Here is a 22,942-nt window from a genome sequence, read left to right on the forward strand (position 1 = left end):
TCAATAGATTAAATCAAAATGAATATTATAATAGATAATATAATATATTTTAATAGATAATTAATAATAATATGTTTTTAAATCACGAGGCCAAAGTGGCACCGTGGGAGAGCGTCTGACTTTATTTTTCCGCTCTGATGGGACATACTACGGCGTTAAGTTCCGCCATTCAACACACAACGCCCCAAATTCGGCCAGAACGTGAATAACCGAGCTTCTTAATGTCTTCTTTATTGTCTCTGCTAATCTCTGCTACTCCTGATATGACGATAATTTTCACTTAGTTATATTATTATAATTTATATGCATCTAGAAATTAAATGAAAACTTTAATTAGTTTACATCATTATTGAGCAACATATTATCAATATGTCGCAATATATTATTAATAAAAGTGTATTAGGGAAAACAGGAAAATATGAATATGCCCACGCAAATATGTCAGTCGGCTATAAATAGTCGAAATTTAAAATAAATATTTGTTTGAAAATATTTACGAAAACAATGAGTGAAAATTGAATGTGAGAGTTTTGGCTGATATTCGTGTATTTACTATTTATATCATGTTATTTCGAAATTACACTGAATTATATGGGTACATACAATACAATACAAACTAAAGTTAACAGGTACCTACTTATAAATGTGACACAAAACGTGAAACCTATTGACATACATATTTATAGTCACAAGTCTGAAATCGTTACTACAATTTCTACTAAATTAGTATGTAAACGGCAATTTTCGATAATTGAATGATTCAGTGCTTTTTCCTTCAGTATATAGGCTTAGTTGTGTTTTAATATGTTGAACACAGAATATACCATATATAAAAAAACTTGAAATTAAATTTTTCATAACTCTACAGTGAAATACTTAAAACTTTGGTAAAAAAATATATTTAAATAGAAATAATTTAAGTGAATGTTATACTTTCACTAATGATAAAAGCGAGTATATACGGTATATATGGGACTATGCGCAGCTCCAGCCAAACAAAACAAAAAAAACCTAAATTGAAAACAATTTATACGTTCAAATCAAAATTGTTGTATATTCATATAACGTTTAACTCTATAATTATATTTATTTAAATGTATTATAGAATATAGATGATGCAAAATCGATCAGACATCAATATCGTGTTATTTAATGTCATTATCATGTTATCAGTGGCGTGACCTTATACATCATTTGGACTTTTATAAAAAAAGTTCAGCAAAGCTGTGACGTCAGGCCAACTCGTGTTTTAACCGCCTCGGCCCTGACAGCTGGTGAGCCGTCCAGTCGCAGATCTAACAGAACGTTTTCTAAGTCCCCATAGCCGCAGTCGCTCGGCGCTCCGAACGCCAGTCGCCGTCGCAATCGGTACGGTCCATCGATCGCGTACATTCACTATGTTTTGACTGCCCAGTGTATTATTAAACCTAACAGCTATTTATTAGCTATTACATAGCAAATAATAGAATTTTAAAACAATTTAGAACATTTATTTATTATAGTAGATATTAATATTGGAAAGAATGCGGGACACGAAGACTAGGTGAGTTATTCGATTTGTTTAATAATATACTCTTTCTACGTTTTGTATTAGAAATTTAATGTAAAATATTAGGAAATTTAGAATAGAGAGAACATTAAATTATATTACATGAAATATGGACTAGGTACGTAGGTAACATGACAGAGATTTTATTATGAATAAAATAAAATCTGCATTTATTATTTATAATTTGATATAAATAAAGCATTATACAAATGCTTGTAATAATATTACGAAGTAATATGACACTTATGTTCTTGCTTATATAAAATTAACATGACATAGAGACATTTTATACACATACCACAAAGTAACCTCCAATTTAGGTTACTGGTCAACTGGGCCATTATTATTTTTCTTTTATAAAATTAAGTATAGTTTTACATGCTTGACCAGGCTGCATTCAAGTACGTGGCTTTACATCATACAATAAATGAATTATTATTTAACGTTTTAACGTTTCTTTCAATACTACTTATTATATTATATACGAATTATCTAAAACGGATAATACGATTATTAATAATTATATTAATTAATAACAACACTTTAGACCGATAACGATAAAAACACTATTGAATATGGATTGTGCCTATTTTTTTAAGTAAGCTTTTACAAGTGTCAATCATTTCCGCATCTGAAAAAAAGAAAGAGAAGTAGCTGCTCAGACAATTCGTTCTCTACTTACGCCCCCTTTCCGCCCCTTGAACTTTATATCACTTGAATTTAATAAATGCCTTGAGTGAGAATCGAATCGACAATTTTGAGTGTATGTCAAGTATCATCATTTCTCGCATCACTTGTGATATGGTAATACCACGGGTGAGGCGATCCTCACTTGTCTATCGGTCGTCATTACTTTGTAAATTATTTAGTTTTTGTATAGAAATATATTTTATTTCTTTAAATGACGCTACTTTAATTAGAAAATCTATTATATAGTTTTCAGATCAAATAGAATGTTTTTGTTATTAGGTACTAACTAGTGGGTCCGGTAGATGTGCTGCACAAAAACAGGGTAGACAAAGAGAACCTGGGAATCTAGTGTTAAGACACTCTGTATCTCATTAAGAAACTTCCGTTCCCCACTTTCCGCAATCTTAAGGCATTGAATGTTGCATAGCGGAACTTAGCGCCGCGCTTTGCCTCAATATCAAAGCGAGACATTGAAAATATGAAATATTTCATTTCCTTGAGTGTGGGGATCAAACCCTCCCGTCCACCGCCGCGTTTACAATCACACGCTTGTGCCCCTGCGATATTACATCATACAGATTCTCATTTTTATCACAAAGATACACTCGTATACTTTTTGTATACCTATATGAATATTTAAGAGTTTATTACAAATTATCACATAATTCGCTAATACTTAAATATGCCTAATATTCTTTTATATATTTCTTCATTTAATTTACATTAGTCAACATAAAAAGTTCCTGAATTAAAATTGGTAATTAAAGTCTCTTAAGCTATCAAATATATGACTTTAAAATAATTTGATAATTTGGATAAATTCATACAAAATATATTTTAATCAATAAATAGATGTATCGTACGTTAAAATGGTGTAGACTAAGATCCCAGGTCCCCCAGACCTACGTAATTTTAGCAAAGCTGAAAATTTAAGGATTAATAGTCCAATATGTAGTTAAAACTGTATGCATACTCTAACTTGAAAAGATCTTTCAGAGATGGCGCCAAATTAAGGTAGACACGTCTAGCTACGTTAAAGTAGAAACGTTCGTTTTCAAATATGTTTTAATAATGATGTAAAAAATTTATATTTATCAGTACCAGACCCTTTACGTGGACTTTTACTCCTGCCACACATCCTAAAGGTTTAAAATTGTGAATATAAAAGTAAGTAGGCTTACTGTCTTAACTACATATTAGAGTTAGTTAGACTAACAGTCCTCAAAATTTCAGCTTCGCTAAAATGATGTAGGTCTGGCGGCCCTGGGATCTTGGGCTATTTATTATACAAATCTGTGTTACTACAAAGCTTATCTAGTCACTCAAGTCCTAATATTGTCATTTTTCAAGTATTTTGTCAATACATCATGTTAATATATGATAAAAGAAATGATTTATTCGCTTTATTCTATTTGTGTTTACATATATGAGTATTTTGAGCACCTTATAATCTGTTTCCTATACAAATATCTAACCCTGGCCTTGTCAGTGCATTAGATAAGTAGTAGACGAGAAATTTTGACATCCTGATAATGTTTTTAGGAAATAGACTATTGACAGCCTTTTCTATCTATCCACTAATATTATGTTTGATAAAATACTAATGTCATTTGAAGGAGTATAAAAGTCACCATGGCTCAGTATGACAGACAGCGTTCGATCCCCACTGGGGGAATTGATTATTTTCATTTTCCAGATATATAATACAAAGAAATAATACAAAATATAAATATAATAATAAGAAATAATACAAAATATAAATATATGTCTATCGAAATAGACATATATTTATATTTTGTATTAATGGCTTGCATCATGACTACTAATTAATATAAAATAATTATAAGCACCATTTTATTATTTATTTTAAAACGGCAAAGAAATACATAAATAGTAAAAGCAAACCTTACATTGCAATAAATATGCATTATGCAACATTAAATAGAGTAAATTTAAAACGTAGGAATATGGGTCAACAGTTTTAAAAGATTTATTTTAATACGCTAGAACTGCAATAGTTGCGTTTGCATAATCACATACAATCCCAGGAAAACACTTCTAAGGAACAGAAATTGGCAAAACCTATCGTTAATATACCATATAAAATAATTCTTTGATTAAAGCGATAAAATCATATTAAAGATACTTATAAAATAAAATTGCGAAGTTATTAGACTTTTAACTTTAATATTTTTTATATTATTTTTTTATCATTGAAGTTTAGGTACTTTGTAGAGTTCCCGAATAAAGAACATAACTTAGTTTAAATCTTTAACCGTTAGTTTTCGTCTTTTATAAGAAGATTAATATGAATTTAATAATATGTTTTATTGATTTAATACTATTTATTATTACAAGATGAAGAATAAATTAAAATCATGAACATCAAATTTTAATTATAAATTTGTATATGTTTTCAAAATGAGCAATAAGAATAACTTGATATCTCGTAATGATGGTTCTGGTAGATTAAATCTTAGGCCGCTTAACGAATTAAAAAATATTTTTAAAAAATATTATTAAAAACTATTTTTCCGAATAAATTATTAAATATTACTTTGTAAATGGCCTAAATATGCCAATGAGATAGGACGACAGCTTTTACCACTTTCCTCTGATCTAGTTATCGCTGCCGTACGACGCCTTGCAAACCTAATATGACATACAGCAATTTAATTACGAAAAGAATGTACTATTTGTCCTTGTTAATATATAGCTTATTTCTTTTATATATATGTATATAAGTATTATTGTTGATTATGAATGTTACCGACGACGTTGCAACTAAGTATTTTTTAATTAAATAATTGAATTAACAAAAAGTAAGGTACTTGTTGCTCCTACAGGAATTATTTGTTTTATTTGAATAACAAGTTACACACAACACAAATCAATATAATAAAGTTAAGTTTATATGTTATTCAAAGGATGTTTGTTTTATTTGTAATATACCAAAATATACATAATTTTTCTGTATAGAAAACTAAATTTTATCATCAAAATACAATTAATGTTGTTTCCACATTTTTACGACGTAGTCATGTAGGTCGTAAAATATGGCACAAATCCAAATACTACTTAATATTTAATAAAGAATATAAAGCTGTTAATCAGCTTTGTAAAATAAAAGCAATTGATGCTATAACATTCAAGTTCTTTGTAATAATAACAGAGTAGTTTATACTACGATCACTTACACTTCAATATAATATTGAATTAGGTAATAAAAACATGACTGTCTTCATCGTTTACGCAACTTCACGTATTCCGTACATAGGAGGGTAGCCAAAGGAAACCTAGTGTAAAGACACCGTTCTCCACTTTCCGCTAATTTTTTCAAGACATGTTGAGTGGCATAACACAACGCCGCGCTTTTTTTTTGTGCCACTGCGCCACGACTGCCTTTATTTAGTTCGCTTTAACTTTTTTAATTCTCCTACATCAATTTATGTTTATTCAATTACGCGTGAAATTAGCAAAGCAAATAACATAATTATTTAATATTTTTAATAATCTCATATAATGTATTGTTTTAAAACATTATTTTTTGTCGTGGTAGAGTACCTACATTACATATGGAGAGTGGACAGTCATAACCTCTAGCACTTCAGATATATTAATGTAGTTAACATGAAATATATTGTACATGTAGTTGCTGGTATAATATTATTACCTAGTATGATAAAACCTGACAAAAACGTCTAATTTCAAAAAAATTTAGGCATATAAACAAATTATAAGTAAAAAGTCTACCATATTCATAAGATCTGCGTTGGCCATTTTAAAACAGTCGTCACCCTTACGTGATACTACGTTAAATAGATACATATAGAAAGAAGAACAAGTGTTGGAAATGAAATAAAAATGACGAAATAGTCAGGAATATTAAAAGAAAAATATATGCATCATTAATAATGCAATGAACTGTCATTGTTACTTACGCTGTGTGTGGAACGAAATGTAGCGATTCGTCTTCGTTTATTATTACGAGTATAATGGATATTATGAATAAAAAAAATGGTGCATAAATAATAATGTTATTAAACTTATTATAGATGTCAGGGAAGATCACGGAAAAATGCCTACACATTAAAATAGTTTTGATAGAAAAATATTTTTATTTTATTATTATTATACGATTAATATTTTATATTATATTGTTTAATTGTAGATTTTTTATTTGCACCTTTAATTCTTTAATTTAAATGACGTAACCTAAAAAACAAGACAAATCTCTGACCAATTAAAAGCAATAAGTGCTTACTCAATAATATTTTGGAAACAAGAAGTGGTTCAAATCAGTTAAGCAAAATTTTCTTATATTACTACAATATAAGAAAATTAAGAAGCTAATAGAAGTTTATAGAAATAATACTTACATACATATTATGCAAATGTACCTAAAGTACATCCTGAATAAGATACCTATTTTTTTGTTGTTTTATAAATTCGCTTAATTTTGTTAAGTCATCATTATGACATCACTTTATTTTTGTATATATATAAATACCTATAAAAAAAACATTTTATAAATGTTTTATATTGTTAGATGTAAGACTAGTACTTTTACATATAAGTTTTGACAAGTCCTATTTGAGTATACTACCGGCAAAAAATTGATAATGTTAAAAAAGTCACTCAAAGTTTAGAACTAGTCGTATATTCAAAATTCATAAAAGAAGCGTGCAAAGCACTGACCGGCCCGTACAATAAGCGTGACCATACATACAGACAAGAAAATTAAAAAAAACATTTTTGCTTCCTATTATTATTATTATTATTCTTTTTTAATCTATCCATTTCAAAAACATTAAATGTATAGACAAAATATTTTTATTGTTTTATTATATAAGAAATAGGATAATAGCTACATTCATCATCATCAATAGTAATTTAATAGATAATAATTTGAAATTTAAATAAAAGTCACGCCATGCAATTGAAATAATAAGTTAGCGTAATGTAAATTATGTTTGTCTACTGTTTTTGTTTTTATACAATACATTTACATTTCTTATGAAAATAAATAATAATCTTTGCAACTACATTCAACTGTGACGTCGAATCGCGTCCGTGTTTACGTCCTGATGGTATCGTCACCTCATACAAGATAAAATATTAAATATCTTTGTTAATTATTAATGCATACATTACATACTTAGGTTTTTAATTGAAATAAAATGTAAAACTAAGGTATTTAAAATTGCAAATCTTTAGTTTATTTATATAGCGTGTGCGTGTGTATAATATGAAACGTAATAGCAAACCGTTATTGATATGAGCATTATCAGCATTTTTGATTGTTTTGCTCGGTATTTTCTCGACTGCGTAACAATTAAAATGCTCATTTCTTTAAAATGTTTTATAACCAGTAAATATAAATATTCAACACTTATTTATTATAACACTATGTTCACGATTATGGCGCCTATGCGAGGTGGTTAAGGGTCCGGTTTTCTTCTCAGGGGTATAATTTTTTTTTTAATTCATATCCCACTGGCAAATTACTTACAAAGTATCTAAGCTAGCATATAAAGTGAAGAAAGGAAATTAATATTTCTCTCTCTCCGATTATTTTCTTGTAGGTAGGTATGCGTAAGTTGCATCAATTATTTATTATCTACATCTTTCCGTAAATGGAGAAACGCGGTTTAAGGCAAGCAGCTATAGAAATTTGTTATTTAGAAGTTTCTTATTAGGACTTACCTATGTTAAGATACATAATAACATACGGTATATTATAATACTTAAAAAAATACCAATTATATTACTTTAATTTACCCAACCTGACTATAAAATTTTATTTCAGGATCATAATAATAATTCCTTAATATTTATATAATAATAATATTGTAAATGAATAAAAAAACTAAAACCTTAATAGTGCTGTATAATATATAACAAATAGATACATGTGATAATAACATTAAGGAAACTAAATAAAACCTCGTGGACCCACATAAAAGCAATGTACTTACTTATACATAGGTATTCTACTATGGGTTTTTCAATGCCTTAAACAGTCGGAGGAAAATGTTTTTGTTTATTTACAATTTACTAAACACTACTAAACAAACAAAAACACATTTTCCTCCGATATATGTTTGTAATCTATATTACCACGTTCTCTATTATTTTAGGGAAAAATTATAATATTATGTGTAAACAAAGAACTTCCTCATATTTAGTAGGTACGTACGAGTTAACATACATATAGGTATAATAATATGCATATAATAATTTGTAGAAGTTTGTAATTATATTTTAATATTGAATATAAAATATTTGAATTAATTAAAATTAAAATCATTTTTTTGAGATTGATTAAAATAATTTACAATTTATCTCATTTATTTAGGTAACGTATTTAATATACTTTCTTTTTCTCTTTACACATATCTCACTTTCTACAGGGTAGCAAGAGTGAACCTTTCTTTAAACCACTCTGCTCTTCGCTCTCTTTCACTGATGCCATGAATAGAGACACTTTACAATCTCTCTTATCAGATCAAATAATTTAAAATTAAAATATAAACCTAGTAAACTAACAAGATTACTAAAAAGTCAGGCACAATAAGCCATTGAAGCCTAAACAAAGTAAAGGATTGCAATTATGATTTATTCAAGTGCTCGTAGCTAACCAATTTAATGATTTGTTCGTCGATTTACAAACCGCGTCGACAGTTTATAAACACTTAAATTTGCACATTTCAAAGTATGTATATAGGTAACTCCACCATTATTTCGTGAAGTATTTCTTTAGGTTTTTAAACTAACGTATGTATATTTATTATGTGTTAACGAATTATGTACATTATTTATTATTATCTATATATATAAAAGGACTTGTCCTCACTGACTGAGGTGAGATGCACGCACAGCCGTAACTGCTGATGGTAGAAACGTGAAATTTGGACAGATGTTTACTTTCGTAATCTGGACATCCACTAAGAAGGGATTTTGAAAAATTTGAACTCTAAAGGGGTGAAATAGGGGTTGAAAGTTTGTATGGAATTTTTTTTAAATCGACACCGATTTTTATAAAATTTGAAATTGAGACTCTTAAAAATGTTTCATTGAACACGTGTTTCCCGTTGGCCCGCTCGCGGTTACACCCGCGTGAACTATGTTATTATTAATTTCTGTCTCCATGACTACGTCCTAGTGACGACTATGCAAAATTTGAGACTTCTAGCATTTGTAGTAACAAAGTTTCATACAAACTTGCGACCCCAAAAACAACTCCTTAGAAATTGAATATTACAAATTCCCGTCTTAGTGAGCACCTACGTCCTATAAGTAACTCCTATGCAAAATTTGAGATTCCTAGCACATGTACTTTCTGAGATTTCGTAATGAGTGAGTGATCTTTCGATTTTATATATATAGATAACAAGTAATATTTATTGTGTACTCATATACGTATATAAAAAATATAAATTAATGCATTTTTTTTTTAGTATACATAATAATATAAGTAAATATAAGTGCCTAATAGTTGTAAGAGGCATTGACTACGTCTTTATCGATACTATTAATATCTTTAAAAAACATTATCTATAGTAAATATTAAATTTAAGTACAATACAATATGCATTAAAGGAATAAAGGTTAAGGGTTACTTTGATAATGAAGTCGGCGAATTCAGTCTCGTATCTACTCCTGCTGGAAAGGACGTAGGGTACTTTAACCCTTTACAAAGATATATTAATATTTGTTAAAATGTTTGTGTTATGTGGATACGCTTTTTACTTTCATAGCCGATTGAAAATAATAAAAATACAAAGGTAAACTAAATTATTATTTTATAAAATAATATATGGATGAAAATAGTAATATAAATGATTATTTCTCGTTCTGGTCACTGAACATGTCTCGAAAATTGAAAGACAGAGTGCCTTAACACCAAGTTCTTTCTGCCTACCCTGGTACATGCAAGATACAGCATGAAGATAAAAAAAATTATTTCCAATAAATGTTTAATGTATAAATCATATTGGAACTTAAGCAACGATAAGCCAACATATAGCAAAACAAAATGTCTAACGAGGTAAACAAATAACAGATTATTAGAAACAAGGACGCCGTATCTACGTAATGTGCTACTGGTTTTAGTTAAGCATTAACGTTTCAAAGCATGTCTGTCTGTACAAGAGAACTTTGATTGACTTTGATTCCTTTCCAGAACTGCATAAACGAACATTCAAAAAGATAATAAATTGAGATAATTTATTACCTTTTACCTACATATACTGATATTATTCTAATCTCTATTATAATTAATAATATTACAATCAATTACACATATCTTTAAGAGTTTACTTATCTTTTTTTAATTTAATTACTTAAGAGTTACAACTTCAATAACAAGAACTTATACGAGTATATGTATTGTTTGTATATTAGGTACAAAGGTTCTGGTATTTGAAAGAAACAAACAATGAACGGAATGTCAGTGCAAATGTAAAGATATAATAAAGTGGTATATATAGGAAATATATTTAGAGACGGAAGATATAAAATGTATGTGGAAAGGCGTTATGCTGCCGGTCTTACCACCATTGATAGAATGGCGAAACGTCAGTGTAACGATACGTTTGGAAATAGACAATGTAGACCCTTCGAAGGGCAGATATAACGAAGTTGATGAGAGTGAACGAGGCGAAAGAGATGCAGAGATGGAACTATGCTTTTAGAGCTCCGTGTGAATGAAGAAACGTGCATGAAATTATGTTTGCAGTTTTTTTTATAAATAATACTCACCATTAATAAGAGCTTTTACACAGTTGGATTCCTACATGTAAATAAATTTAAAAAACGAAAATGAACTGTACATTTTCACCGTACCATGAATGTATTTAAGATTTTTAGAAAAAATCCTCCGACTTTTGAAGTATTTAATAATACTTTTCAATTTGTTAATTAAATCAAATATTTCACAGTGATGGAGCTCACGAAATTATGCTGGCAAATGGACGGAAGCCAAAAGTGGTCAGCAAAGAGGTTAAAACGCAAGAGGAGTACGAAGCGCTTCAAAATTTTCTTAGGAGTATCAGCTCCACTGCAACTCTACCGCCGTACGTAAAAGGTGAAAGCTATTCATCTTGCCGTGGCGTATTTAACCAGGTAATTTTAATTAATGAAATTATAAATATAAACGGGCTCAAATCCAATAAGATAAAAAAATATAATTTTTTCAAATATTTTTCTTAGTCTAACTGTATTAATTATAATATTGTAGATATTATAAACGTATATAATTCATAAGTAACGTATATAAGCACTGTGAAGATTTAACTGCATTATGGTGTATAACACAATTTCTTTTAGCTTGACGCTCTATCCGACTGAGTAGACAGAAGGAGTCTAGTGTTAAGATACTCCGCTTCCCACTATCCGCCGAATTTTGGGGGCACTGAGTGTATTGAGTAGTGGAACTCAACGCTTTGTCTCGTTACCAGATCACTCCTACATTTATTATTATTATTGATTTTAGTATTTATAAATTTTATTACCAGATTCGTTTATTTATGCTTGACCTATAAGCTGTGAATAGTTAAACTTAAATAGCCAATATTCAATTACTTTATATTATATTTAATTACTTTGCTCTACTTAATAAATAATTTAATATTATGTAAATACTAAAAAACAGCTTAACTTCTTTTAATAAATTAACATAGTTGAATTAAGAGTATTTGTAAATATAAAATAAATACTTTTATATAACTTTGAATATTTTTGATCACCCTCAAATATTTCCTTTGGGCCATGATAATAAAAAATACATCTTATTGTTACTATTTACTAGTAGGTTGGTACTTTGTAAGCACGATATGATTGAACACAATAAAAAAATCATCTAAGGAATCCTACTTTGTTTATGTATATTGAATGTTTTATTCTCACGTATAATATTTAATTTTTGCCGTATCTATGTATTGTATCTCTGCGTATTGAAATCTCATAAGACTAGAATTTCAACATACTATTTAGGCATATATTTTATTTATATGTCTTCTCAACATAAATGTAAGAACTACATTGACATCAATAACGAAAATATCATGCATCCTTGTAATATTTATGAAAGGCGGTTATGCTATTCAATCGACAAACGAATAAACAGTACTGAACAAAATAATACGTAAATAAAAAATATAATCAATACATGGTATAAATGACTAGACATATTTATAAAATAATTTTATATTGTATTTGTTTTGTTATTTGATTGGTGAATTTTATTTGTGTCATACAAATGCCGAGCACGCGTAATTTTTTAATTAACTGTAATTTTAGCCGACTACGCTGTCATAAAAACGACCGTGCGTTGTCAATTATCATACAATTGGCGAATATTATTGGAAATATATTTATCATATTTTTTTAATGTGTAGAAAACATATACAGAAAAGTAAGTGTTATACAATATGATTGAACAAAAAAAAAACTGACGAACGTAACAAGATTTACGTTTTATATTATTCTTTTAAACCAACTTTTTTTTCAATTAGGTTATTTAATCATGAAGTATGTAATTTTAAAATTTATTCGTACAATAATCTGACATACTCGTAATTAATCCAAAATTTTCTAAGATTTCTTTCAGAAATCTTTAAATAGCTAATTGCTCAAAAAATATTATCGTTTTTGAGAATTATGGCTATTTATTGCATATTTAAGAAAATATTTTAAAACAGGTAATTACCTTGAATAGCATGCTCTAATGCTGCAACTAGTTACAGATACGTTCACATTTCGTCAGCGGGCCAAAACATCGTTCAAGTATTTTAAATAAAATGTGCATTATATTAGCGGTGGTATTCATTATGTTTCAAAACCGTTTCATTTTCAATATGTAATAATCACAAAAGCCAAATAAATATTTTGTCATTATATTATATTAAGAGTGACACAATTACATGCTACTATATTATTTGTATGTAAAAAGTGATACCTATACCCCATCTAATAAACAATTCAATAGAAAAAAAATATATGTGTGTCAATTTAGATATTTATATAAACTCTTTCGGTATTGAATGACTGACAGACAATGAACAGAGTGTAGAGATGAACAGATGTAGAGTGTAAGATAGGATTTATCATTTTACATAAAAGCCCAAAGTATAGATACACTCTCATGTAATTTTGATTTGAAATTACAATTCCTTAATGTAAAATCCATATATTTATTTTTTTATTTTAGTGCTTAATAACCTGCGCAGTTCTAATATTGGCGGCGGGTGCAGGCCATCCCATAGGATTTTCAGCAGTCGCCTTGCCTCAACTACGGACGGAAAATTCTTCTTTAAGGATTGACGATGAAATGGGATCCTGGATAGGTAAATAAAATACATTAAACAAATTTTACCTATCATTAATGCTCTTTATTTAAGAAGGAAATTTAAAATTAATTTTTAACATTTTTTAAAAGATATAATTATTTAACTAGCAATTTGAGAGTAATATAAGTTTTATGTTGACGACGAACTTGTCTTGGTAAGTCTTAAAAACAAAATCTCATATAATTTACAATCGCAAATAACAAAATCGAAAATACATTAGGTAAAGGCAAAAGTATTTTCGTAGTTTGAATGTATTATTAGTACCTAATCAAACCTCTTGGGCTGTACTGAATGTAACTGGCTGGTTTTAATACCATTAAATTTGACATTCTGAAGATGCAATAAATAAAAAAAACTGGTTCCCGCCATTTTTCAATTGTTTTTTAAGCAAGCAAAATGAACGTATGTAACGAAGGTACATTTTAAAGTTTTATAACAAAAAAGGTAAAAATGCAACGAACTACGCGAATTGAATTTGTGCGGTTTACGGACCTAATGCGGTATCAATAAAAGTACAAATACGGTTCCAGCGTTGCAAGTCTGCAAATTTTAGTGTGAAAGATGAGGTTCAACATAATGAACTTCAATCAATATAATGAAATATTTTCCTTTGTATGAACAATACGAAAATACTTTTGCCCCGACCTAATATTTATGTATAGGCTATGTTGTGCACGTTCCCTATTTATTATAGAAGATATAATTTATATTGAAAGTGATCTCTATCTTATTGCGAACAACCGCATTACCTGCGTGCTTAGAAAAATATGTAAGTACTCTAGAATTTCAAATATTGCAGGTACCTTTTAAATAACTTTATATAGAGATCAAAGTCTCTAGCTGTACCTATGAATATGTCGCAACTTCGTAGCTTAGAAGCTAGCAATATATAACCAAAACAAGATTTTCAGGCTATATTAGCAGGAATATTCGACGTGTCCAATATCAAGTACTTCAATTAAAGTATGCATTATGGCTCAATTAGAACACGTCTCCCACTACTCAATTAATATTAATGATTGTCCTAACAAAACACTTGCGATAATTAAAACCCAACTACTATAAGTATTTTGGCAAAACAATTTGATTAGATTAATAAATGCCATTGAAATTAAGCCAGTCGTGGCTCAGGGGCACACATGCGACTGTAAACACGACATGTTCTGGCTTCGATTTCTACTCGAGGAACTGAAATATTTAATATTTTAATTTTTTCGCTCTAGTATTGAGCCAAAGCGCGGCGTTGAGTTGTGCCACTCAACACTCTTCGGCGGAACGTGGGGAAATGTCTTAATGGGAACGAAGTGTTACTAGATTTCCAGGATCCCTCTGCGTACCATGCTATGTGTATCGCCCACAAACAGCCCTGAAACACTTCATTAATGTAGTAGCCAGTATAATTTATTTACAATTTTACCTACAAAGAAGAGGCCACAATTTAATAGTAATAAGTATCGTTTAGGAAATTCGATAAAAGTGTAAATATTCAATGATTAATTAAATATTTTATGTAAATCTATAGCTATACTATAAGATTTTGTCCACAGCTAGTATACACTCAGCGGCAACTCCGTTAGGATCAATGTTATCTGGCCCCATAATGGAAGCCGTAGGACGGCGAAGAACTCTACAACTTTCCACTTTACCACTAATAGTGGGTTGGATTCTGATAGGAACGGCCACGCACCACGCCTTATTATTGTTGGGAAGAATTGTATGCGGCTTTGCCGTCGGCATACTTGCTGCACCGTCACAAGTATAATTAATTTTCTTCATTTATGTATAATATTTTTTTTAGCATCACGCTGTATCTCGCACACAGCAAGGTAGGCAGAAGGAACAGTGTTAAGACACTCCGTTCCCCATTTTCCGAATTCTGGAGGCATTGCGTGTTGATTGGTGGAACTCTACGCCGCGCATTGCCTTGACACCAGAGCGAAGAAATGAAAATATTACATATTTCATTTCCTCGAGTAGGAATCGAAACCACAACCTGTCGCGTGTTTAGTCACAAGCAAGACTACATATTATAATATTTTGGTACGTACATGTAATGTAAGTATATGTAATTTTAAACGTCTCTCAAGAGTATGAAAGCCATGACATTAAATAACATATTATTATTGTTCATGCAACTTACAATTGCTTTTTTTGCTACATAATCATACCTAATCATCAAATTGATAATATTAGACATTACAATTTACAACATGCTAACTAAACAAAAATATTTATTAAATATACTAGTATTTTGTCTTTGAATTTATCCATTTATTTAAATATTTATTCTAAAATGTATTTTGGAAAATTTACTTTATAATAATAATAGTACCTTATTTTCATAAGAATATCTTAATTAAACATTATTTAACCCCAATTTTATAGTACATCCGAGTAATTTAGCTATGACTATATGTATAGATAAAATGAACATATAATTGAAAATGACAAGATAATATCTATATTTATATACATCTATTTTAGTGTTGTGGTCACAAAAATGTATTATTTTTACAGGTGTACCTAGGGGAGATATCAGAGCCGAGACTAAGAGGACTGTTAAACGGCACTCCTTTCGTAGCTTACTCGCTAGGAGTGCTCTATGTATACGCACTTGGCGGGTCACTTTCGTGGCGGTGGGTGGCATTTTTGTCGATAGTACTGCCGTCTTTTGCGTTCGCCGCTTTATGTTTTTCGCCGGAAAGCCCAACATGGCTCGTTCGACGCGGAAGATTCCACGACGCCATGGCGGCTATGGCAAGGCTGCGAGGAGATCATGACACCGTGAGTACAAATTCTTAATTGCTGGTTAATTATAAATGCTAGAATATAAATACATCTATATCGTTAAACGTCAAATAATGAATAAGGAAATGGGGCAAACTTCTTAATATTTTTATTACTCAATCGAAATACGAATAGACCTAAAGTATTTTGTTTTTAATATGCGGCTCTATTGGAACATTCATATTTATTCCACCAATGGCCATTAATGAGCTCAATAAGAACGCACTTGACAATTGATGTTATGCTTCTCGAATATGTCCACAAATTCAATGGACTACCCTACTCTTTTAAATCGCATCAAGTTTTATTCGTTTGACAAACTAAAGTTATAACTTGACTTGTATTTGACGATATAGCTATGGAGAAACTTCAACCGTAAGCAACTCGTTACTGTAGACAAGTATTAATTCATGAGCAGGAACTGAATATGAAGCATTTTTTGCAATGGTAGTTTTAACTCTATTTCATTTATTAGAATTGTTCTTGACAAAAAATGTAATTATAAATCGACTAGTTATCTATATATATAAAATCGAAAGGTCACTCACTCATCACGAAATCTCAGAAACTACATGTGCTAGGAATCTCAAATTTTGCATAGGAGTTACTTATAGGACGTAGGTGCTCGCTAAGACGGGAATTTGTGATATTCGACTTCTAAGGGGTTTTTTTTGGGGTTGAAAGTTTGTATGAAACTTCGTTACTACAAATGCTAGGGATCCCAAATTTTGCATGGACGTCACTTATAGGACGTAGGTACTCATGGAGACAGAAATTAATAAAAATGTAGTTGACGCAGGCGAAGCCGCGGGCGGGCCGCTAGTTTATGTATATAGAATTGTTGTATATTTTTATTGTCTTTTAAATTAGTATATTATACAAGCAAGTGGACTATCCTTGACTTTCATAGAAATAGAAGAATGAAAATAGAAAAAGAAGAATGTTTTTTTTTTATTTGTAGCTTAAAAGATTATTACTAGATTTGACCTCCTACTATTTAATATACCTACTTAGTAGTTTAAAGCCTGTGTTCCAATTAAGCAAACAAACTCTACCTTTACTGTGTGTAGATTACCAACAAATAGTAAATTCGTAAGAAATTAAATCTTTGGTGAACCATTTTTTTCTTTTGCTAACAGGCACAACGTGAACTCCATGAATTAATATCAGCACGGGAGAAAGAAAAGGCTAGGGGAGAGGAAAATATCCATTTCTTTGCCACAGTACGTCGGCCATCCGTACTGAAACCGCTCATCTTGATAAATGCTTTCAATATGCTGCAAATATTATCGGGCAGTTACATCGTCATATTCTATGCAGTTGATATTGTTAAAGATGCTGGAGGATCGCTGAGTCCACATGTAAGAAATTTACTTTAATTTTTAATAGAAAACATTCAACAATGTTGAAAAAATATAAAAATGTATATTGTCCTATTGAAGCTAGTCGGGACGCAGCAGGGGCACAAGGAAGACATAAAATATTTGTTATTTTCATTTCTTCACTCTGGTATCGAGGTAAAGCGCGGCGTTAAATTCCGCCATTCAACACGCAATTCCTCAAGGAAAGTGGGGAGCGTAGTGTCTTAACACTATAGGCTCTCTCTGTCTACCCTGTCACATGCGGAATACAACGTGAAGCTGAAAAAAATATGTATTGTCATGTCTGGCAAATGCATTGTTTCTAGGTTTGTTTGTTTCCACTATGGAAAATATTTACAGATATTTGCTTACAGGAAATTTCTTTGTCTGGTTAGGTTAGAATTTATTTTTAATTTAGAACAAGTAGATTATTTTTTTATTTAGAAGATAGTTTAATCCTGTAAATTATCAAATTCCAAATAAAATATTTATTCAAAACCTGAGTATATTTACACCTAATCTTTCATCACATAATAATATCGAATAAGTGTTCTATTCAAATATTAATTATAATAAATAGTTATTAAAGATGACCAGCATATTTTAAAATATGAAAACAAGAAATATCTGAGTAAAAATGAGTTACTCTATAAAAAAATATGATAATGCTACGTACGCGATGCCTTTACACACAATAAAAACCAATAATTACATATGTAGGTATATGCTATCGGATTTCTTGAAGTAAGCGTTGGTCGCGCGACGACGCTATGATAAGTATTTTTAATGATAACGAATATTCTTTGATATAAACTTTTAAAAAAATAGTTGATAGTTATGCAATAACTTTTTTTTAGTTTTACGGGACACAGATCTCGCACCTAGCAGTGTAGGCAGAGCGAACCTGAGAACTTAGTGTAAAGGCACTCCGTTACCGCTTAAGTGCTCCGTTAGCGCTTAATGAAAGTGTCATTCCCCATTTTCCGCCGAATTCTTGAGACACCACACTTGAAGGCGAACCTCGTTACCGCGAGCGAGGAAATTACCGCATTTACAGTCACTGGCTTGTGCCCACGGTACTCAATCAGTAGTTTAAAATTTTTAGTCACACATTATCCAAAAATAGCAAAGAATAAAACAATAGACAGATCATAATTTAATAAAATATACCTACAATCATTTAATACACAAATATAACAAATATTTTTTAAATCTTCCCAAATATATATATATATATATAATATATATATTCTTTATTGCACAAAAAACAAAATACAGAAACTTAAGAGAAGAAAAATTTTGTTGACAAGGGTGGGCTTATTTCTAAAAGAAATCTCTTCCAGCCTACCAGTGGAAGTGGATATTTGTGAAACAGCGGGGAGAGTATAGTGCATAACAGAAAAATATTATATTTGAATCTATAAATATAAATATACAATAATATATATATAAACTACATATACATATATTACGCACATATATATTCTATAAAAAAAAATACATACATAATTATAAATATTATATAAATACATAAATATTATATATAGGTATAATAAATTTGTAAAAACAGGTTTTAGCCAAAATCTTGCGAAATCTTTGGCTTGTAGCGTCATGGACACAATGCGTTTCGAAACTCCGGTCATAGGTACTTAACAAGCTTGACAATTTGTCATTATTCATTTTTCTCAAGAAGTTTTTGCTATAATTTTATCTACTAAATTAAAACTTAACAATATACCAAATAAATAAATAAAGTATAAGTACGCTCAACTGAATTATTTATGTACGTGTAAATAGTTGCCCCGCAAGTTTTATATGCTATTTGAAAAACTTGATTTCAAACCAGTTTCAAGAACGGCTTTTCAATTGAATTTTCATTGCATTTCTTTTTAACTATTCCCTTACAAAATGATTCGCTTTATATTTGACAATGTTTACTTACTGATGTTTGGTAGATAGGTACTCTTTTGGAAGAGTGGGTTTAGAATCGACGAAAATATATAGATGGATGTAAATAAATAAATATTTTTTACCGAAAAACAAAGTGAAGATACATACATGGATTTACTTTTATACTGCTATTCATCTATCACTTTATATAAACCACGTGTTAAGCAATAAATATATGATATTTGTACATTATGCATGTTCTTACTTGTTTTTTAAGAATGACATAAAATTATTTAGAAAACAATTATATGAATATATTTCAGATATAATTAACTTCACATTCAAATATAGTTATATTTTCATTAATTCCAGACGGCCGCTAACGCAAGCGCGTACGTGAGACTCGGTGTTACTATGGCTGCATGCGTGCTACTATTGAAGGTGACTCGACGCTCCCTGGTCATGGTGTCTGGTATCGGTACAGCGGTCTGCGCTCTCAGCCTGGCATTCCTACTCAGCGATGGTCCTGGAACCGGAGTGACCCCACCTATTCTTATCCTTGGATACGTTGCATTTAACACTCTAGGCTTTTTCCCTCTACCAGGTCTAATGATTGGGGAACTGCTCCCCACAAAAGTACGTGGTCTTTGCGGAGGATATATTTTCTGTCTTTTCAACACTTTGTTGTTTGGTTTAACTAAATTGTACCCGATAATGAAAAACAGTATTGGAATGTCTGGAGTATTCGGGTTGTTTGGAGCGGCATCGTCCATCGCCACTGTTGTTATATTCTTGTTACTCCCAGAAACAAAGGGCAAATCCCTCATTCAAATAGAACAGTATTATCAAAAATCCAATATATTATGGCTTACACGTAAGAAAGCAGTGACGCAAAACGTATAAGTTACTGAGTGAGTATTAGGTCTATTTTAGATAATTTATGTAGGTACTTAAAACTCTACGCCCAGGCCATATACATATATGAATGTAGATGACTCCGCAGCTACCATGCCGAAGGTAAATTACGTCAAAGGTAAATTAAAAAAGTGAGTTGTTTATGTTTTCACCGTCTTCAACTCAGGATATTAGACTAATTAACGGCAATTTCCTACAAACCGTGCATACCGTAATTGACCAAGTGTATAATAGGTTATTACTGCGTATAATTTAAGAAGACGCATCTTTATTTATTTAGGTATTACGATATTAGGTACATAATAAATTAAAAAATATACTACTGAAATTGTATGTTTTACAGTGTACTGCTTTGTTATGAAAAAATATTGGCTGTTATTGTTATAACACGTTCATGATTTATTATCTTGCCTTTATTCCATATATACAATGTTATAAAATTTACAAAAATATTTTTATAAGTGCATTTTGTCTGTGACCAATCGTAGATGTATAATGTAGATTAAATTTATGAAAAACCAAATATAAAAAGCTTGTAATATTTATTATAATAAGCACATCATATTATCAGGCCAGCCGTGGCGCAGGGGCACAAAGTGCGTCTGTAAAGTCGACTGGTTGTGGGTTTGATCCCCACTCGAGGAAATGAAATCTTTATTTAAATATGTATTTTCATTTCTTCGCTCTTGTGTCGGAGTGTCTTGACACTAGGTTCCCTATGCCTACCCTGCATTGTGCGGGATACAGCGTGAAGCTGATTCTTTAATATAAAATATATTATGTGTAGTGTATACGAGCGATTTATATTTTTAAGTTTATTAATAAGAATATGTACAAAAATGTGTTAGTTAGGTATTAATGCCCGGCATAAATTATTAATTTGTCAAAAAGTAGCATAACTTGAACTTATTTTTTAACTTCTTTTTTATATTTAATAACTTGATTTGTAACAAATACCTTCTATAAACTGTTAAATGCTTTTTAAGTAAGTAAGTAAGCTCGTATACACTTGGCCTTATCGCTATCAGTATACTGATATTACAAATAGGTTCCACAAAAGCATGTGATATGAGATTTTTATCTGTGATTTATGAAATGACCGCGTAGCCATAATAAATACTAACAGCTGGGTGCTTTTTAAAACACTCTTTTATAGGGACAGCTATTTTTCTATAAGTGAAAACGACGTTGACGACAATATTATAAAAATAAAAGCTCCAAGTATAACACGTATGACTTTTATTTCGGTTTAGCAATACAAGAATTTCTTATATCTCATTGCATCACATTAGCACAATTATCCAACTGTTTTGGCACCAGCGCAAGAGGTCGTGGGATTATCCCCGGCTATAATAATTAAGATAACTTTTTTATGCACAGAGATATATGAAGAACGGGTTTATATTTATAAGCCTGTTCGTAATAATAAAATATTACTATTTCGTTTCGATCGTTTTGTCATTGCGGTGATGAATTCTGCAAACGCATTTTTTTTCATGAGAAAATACAGAAACTTTAGAACGGAGTGTACCAGGTTTCTTTTGCTAACTCTGTTAAATATTAAAAACATAAAAAAAAATCTATAATATATATTTAAAAAAATATATATAATATATTTTTTAAAAGTTAATAAAATATGTAATCGCTTTTTTAAAGAACAATAGTTTTTAAATACAATAGATTACAATGTCTTATTTTACAGTCTTGTAACAGAAAACATTTAAAACGTAATATAATAGCACATTGTAACAATTTAAAGAATTACCTAAACTGTTCATAGATAACTTAAATACGTACATATTATTATCTCAATGTATAAAGACAACTTGTAATTACAAACTTTCTTTGCGTGTCAAATTTCAAAATGTATAAATATTCATTATTCCACAGTCTGCAAATAGAGGATATACCTATATATTAAAGAGACAGAATAGACAGACAGATGGATTATATCATTTGTCGATTTCATATGTGACAGTTTTCTCATAAACCTTTAAAATTGTTCTAATGAACCAGAGTTTAGGTTAGCTAGTTAGGTATTAGGGGTACAAAACATAAAAGAATTGTCATGCGATATTTCCTTCAATAACCTTAATGTAATAAAATTTAAAATAATAATAATTATTAAAATTTTTATTTTAAATGTTTTCGTAGTTTTTACATATAATGATTGAATAACTAGAAGAAAACAACACAATGACGCAATTGCGGTGCAGTGACGACCATGCATCACAGTTGCGAAGTGCCTGGCTATAGTAAGCACGATGCTTATGGGTTCAATCACCAATAAGGGAATTTAATGTCAATCAATTTATATTATAGTCATTTAAATAAAGCGCGCTGAGTGAATCAATAACTCCGAAATTGACCGAAAATAGAGAACAGCACGTATCAACAGT

The 22,942-nt window shown here is 30.1% G+C and overlaps 1 protein-coding gene across 1 annotated transcript; it reads left to right on the forward strand.

Annotated features, from left to right (window-relative positions):
• The first annotated feature begins 1,294 nt into the window (after window positions 1–1,294).
• Window positions 1,295–21,772, forward strand: LOC146533862 (facilitated trehalose transporter Tret1-like). Its single transcript, XM_085195283.1, has 7 exons — window positions 1,295–1,543; window positions 11,182–11,365; window positions 13,452–13,587; window positions 15,138–15,346; window positions 16,108–16,374; window positions 17,517–17,738; window positions 20,001–21,772. Exons 1-7 carry the CDS (start codon window positions 1,524–1,526, stop codon window positions 20,529–20,531), a joined length of 1,569 nt encoding a protein of 522 aa, XP_085051409.1. The 5' UTR covers window positions 1,295–1,523; the 3' UTR covers window positions 20,532–21,772.
• The last annotated feature ends 1,170 nt before the right edge of the window (window positions 21,773–22,942 follow it).

The sequence above is a fragment of the Heliconius melpomene genome, chromosome 12 (genome assembly GCF_056956725.1).
Source record: "Heliconius melpomene rosina isolate 202511_hmr_F chromosome 12, ASM5695672v1, whole genome shotgun sequence".
NCBI lineage: Eukaryota > Metazoa > Arthropoda > Insecta > Lepidoptera > Nymphalidae > Heliconius > Heliconius melpomene.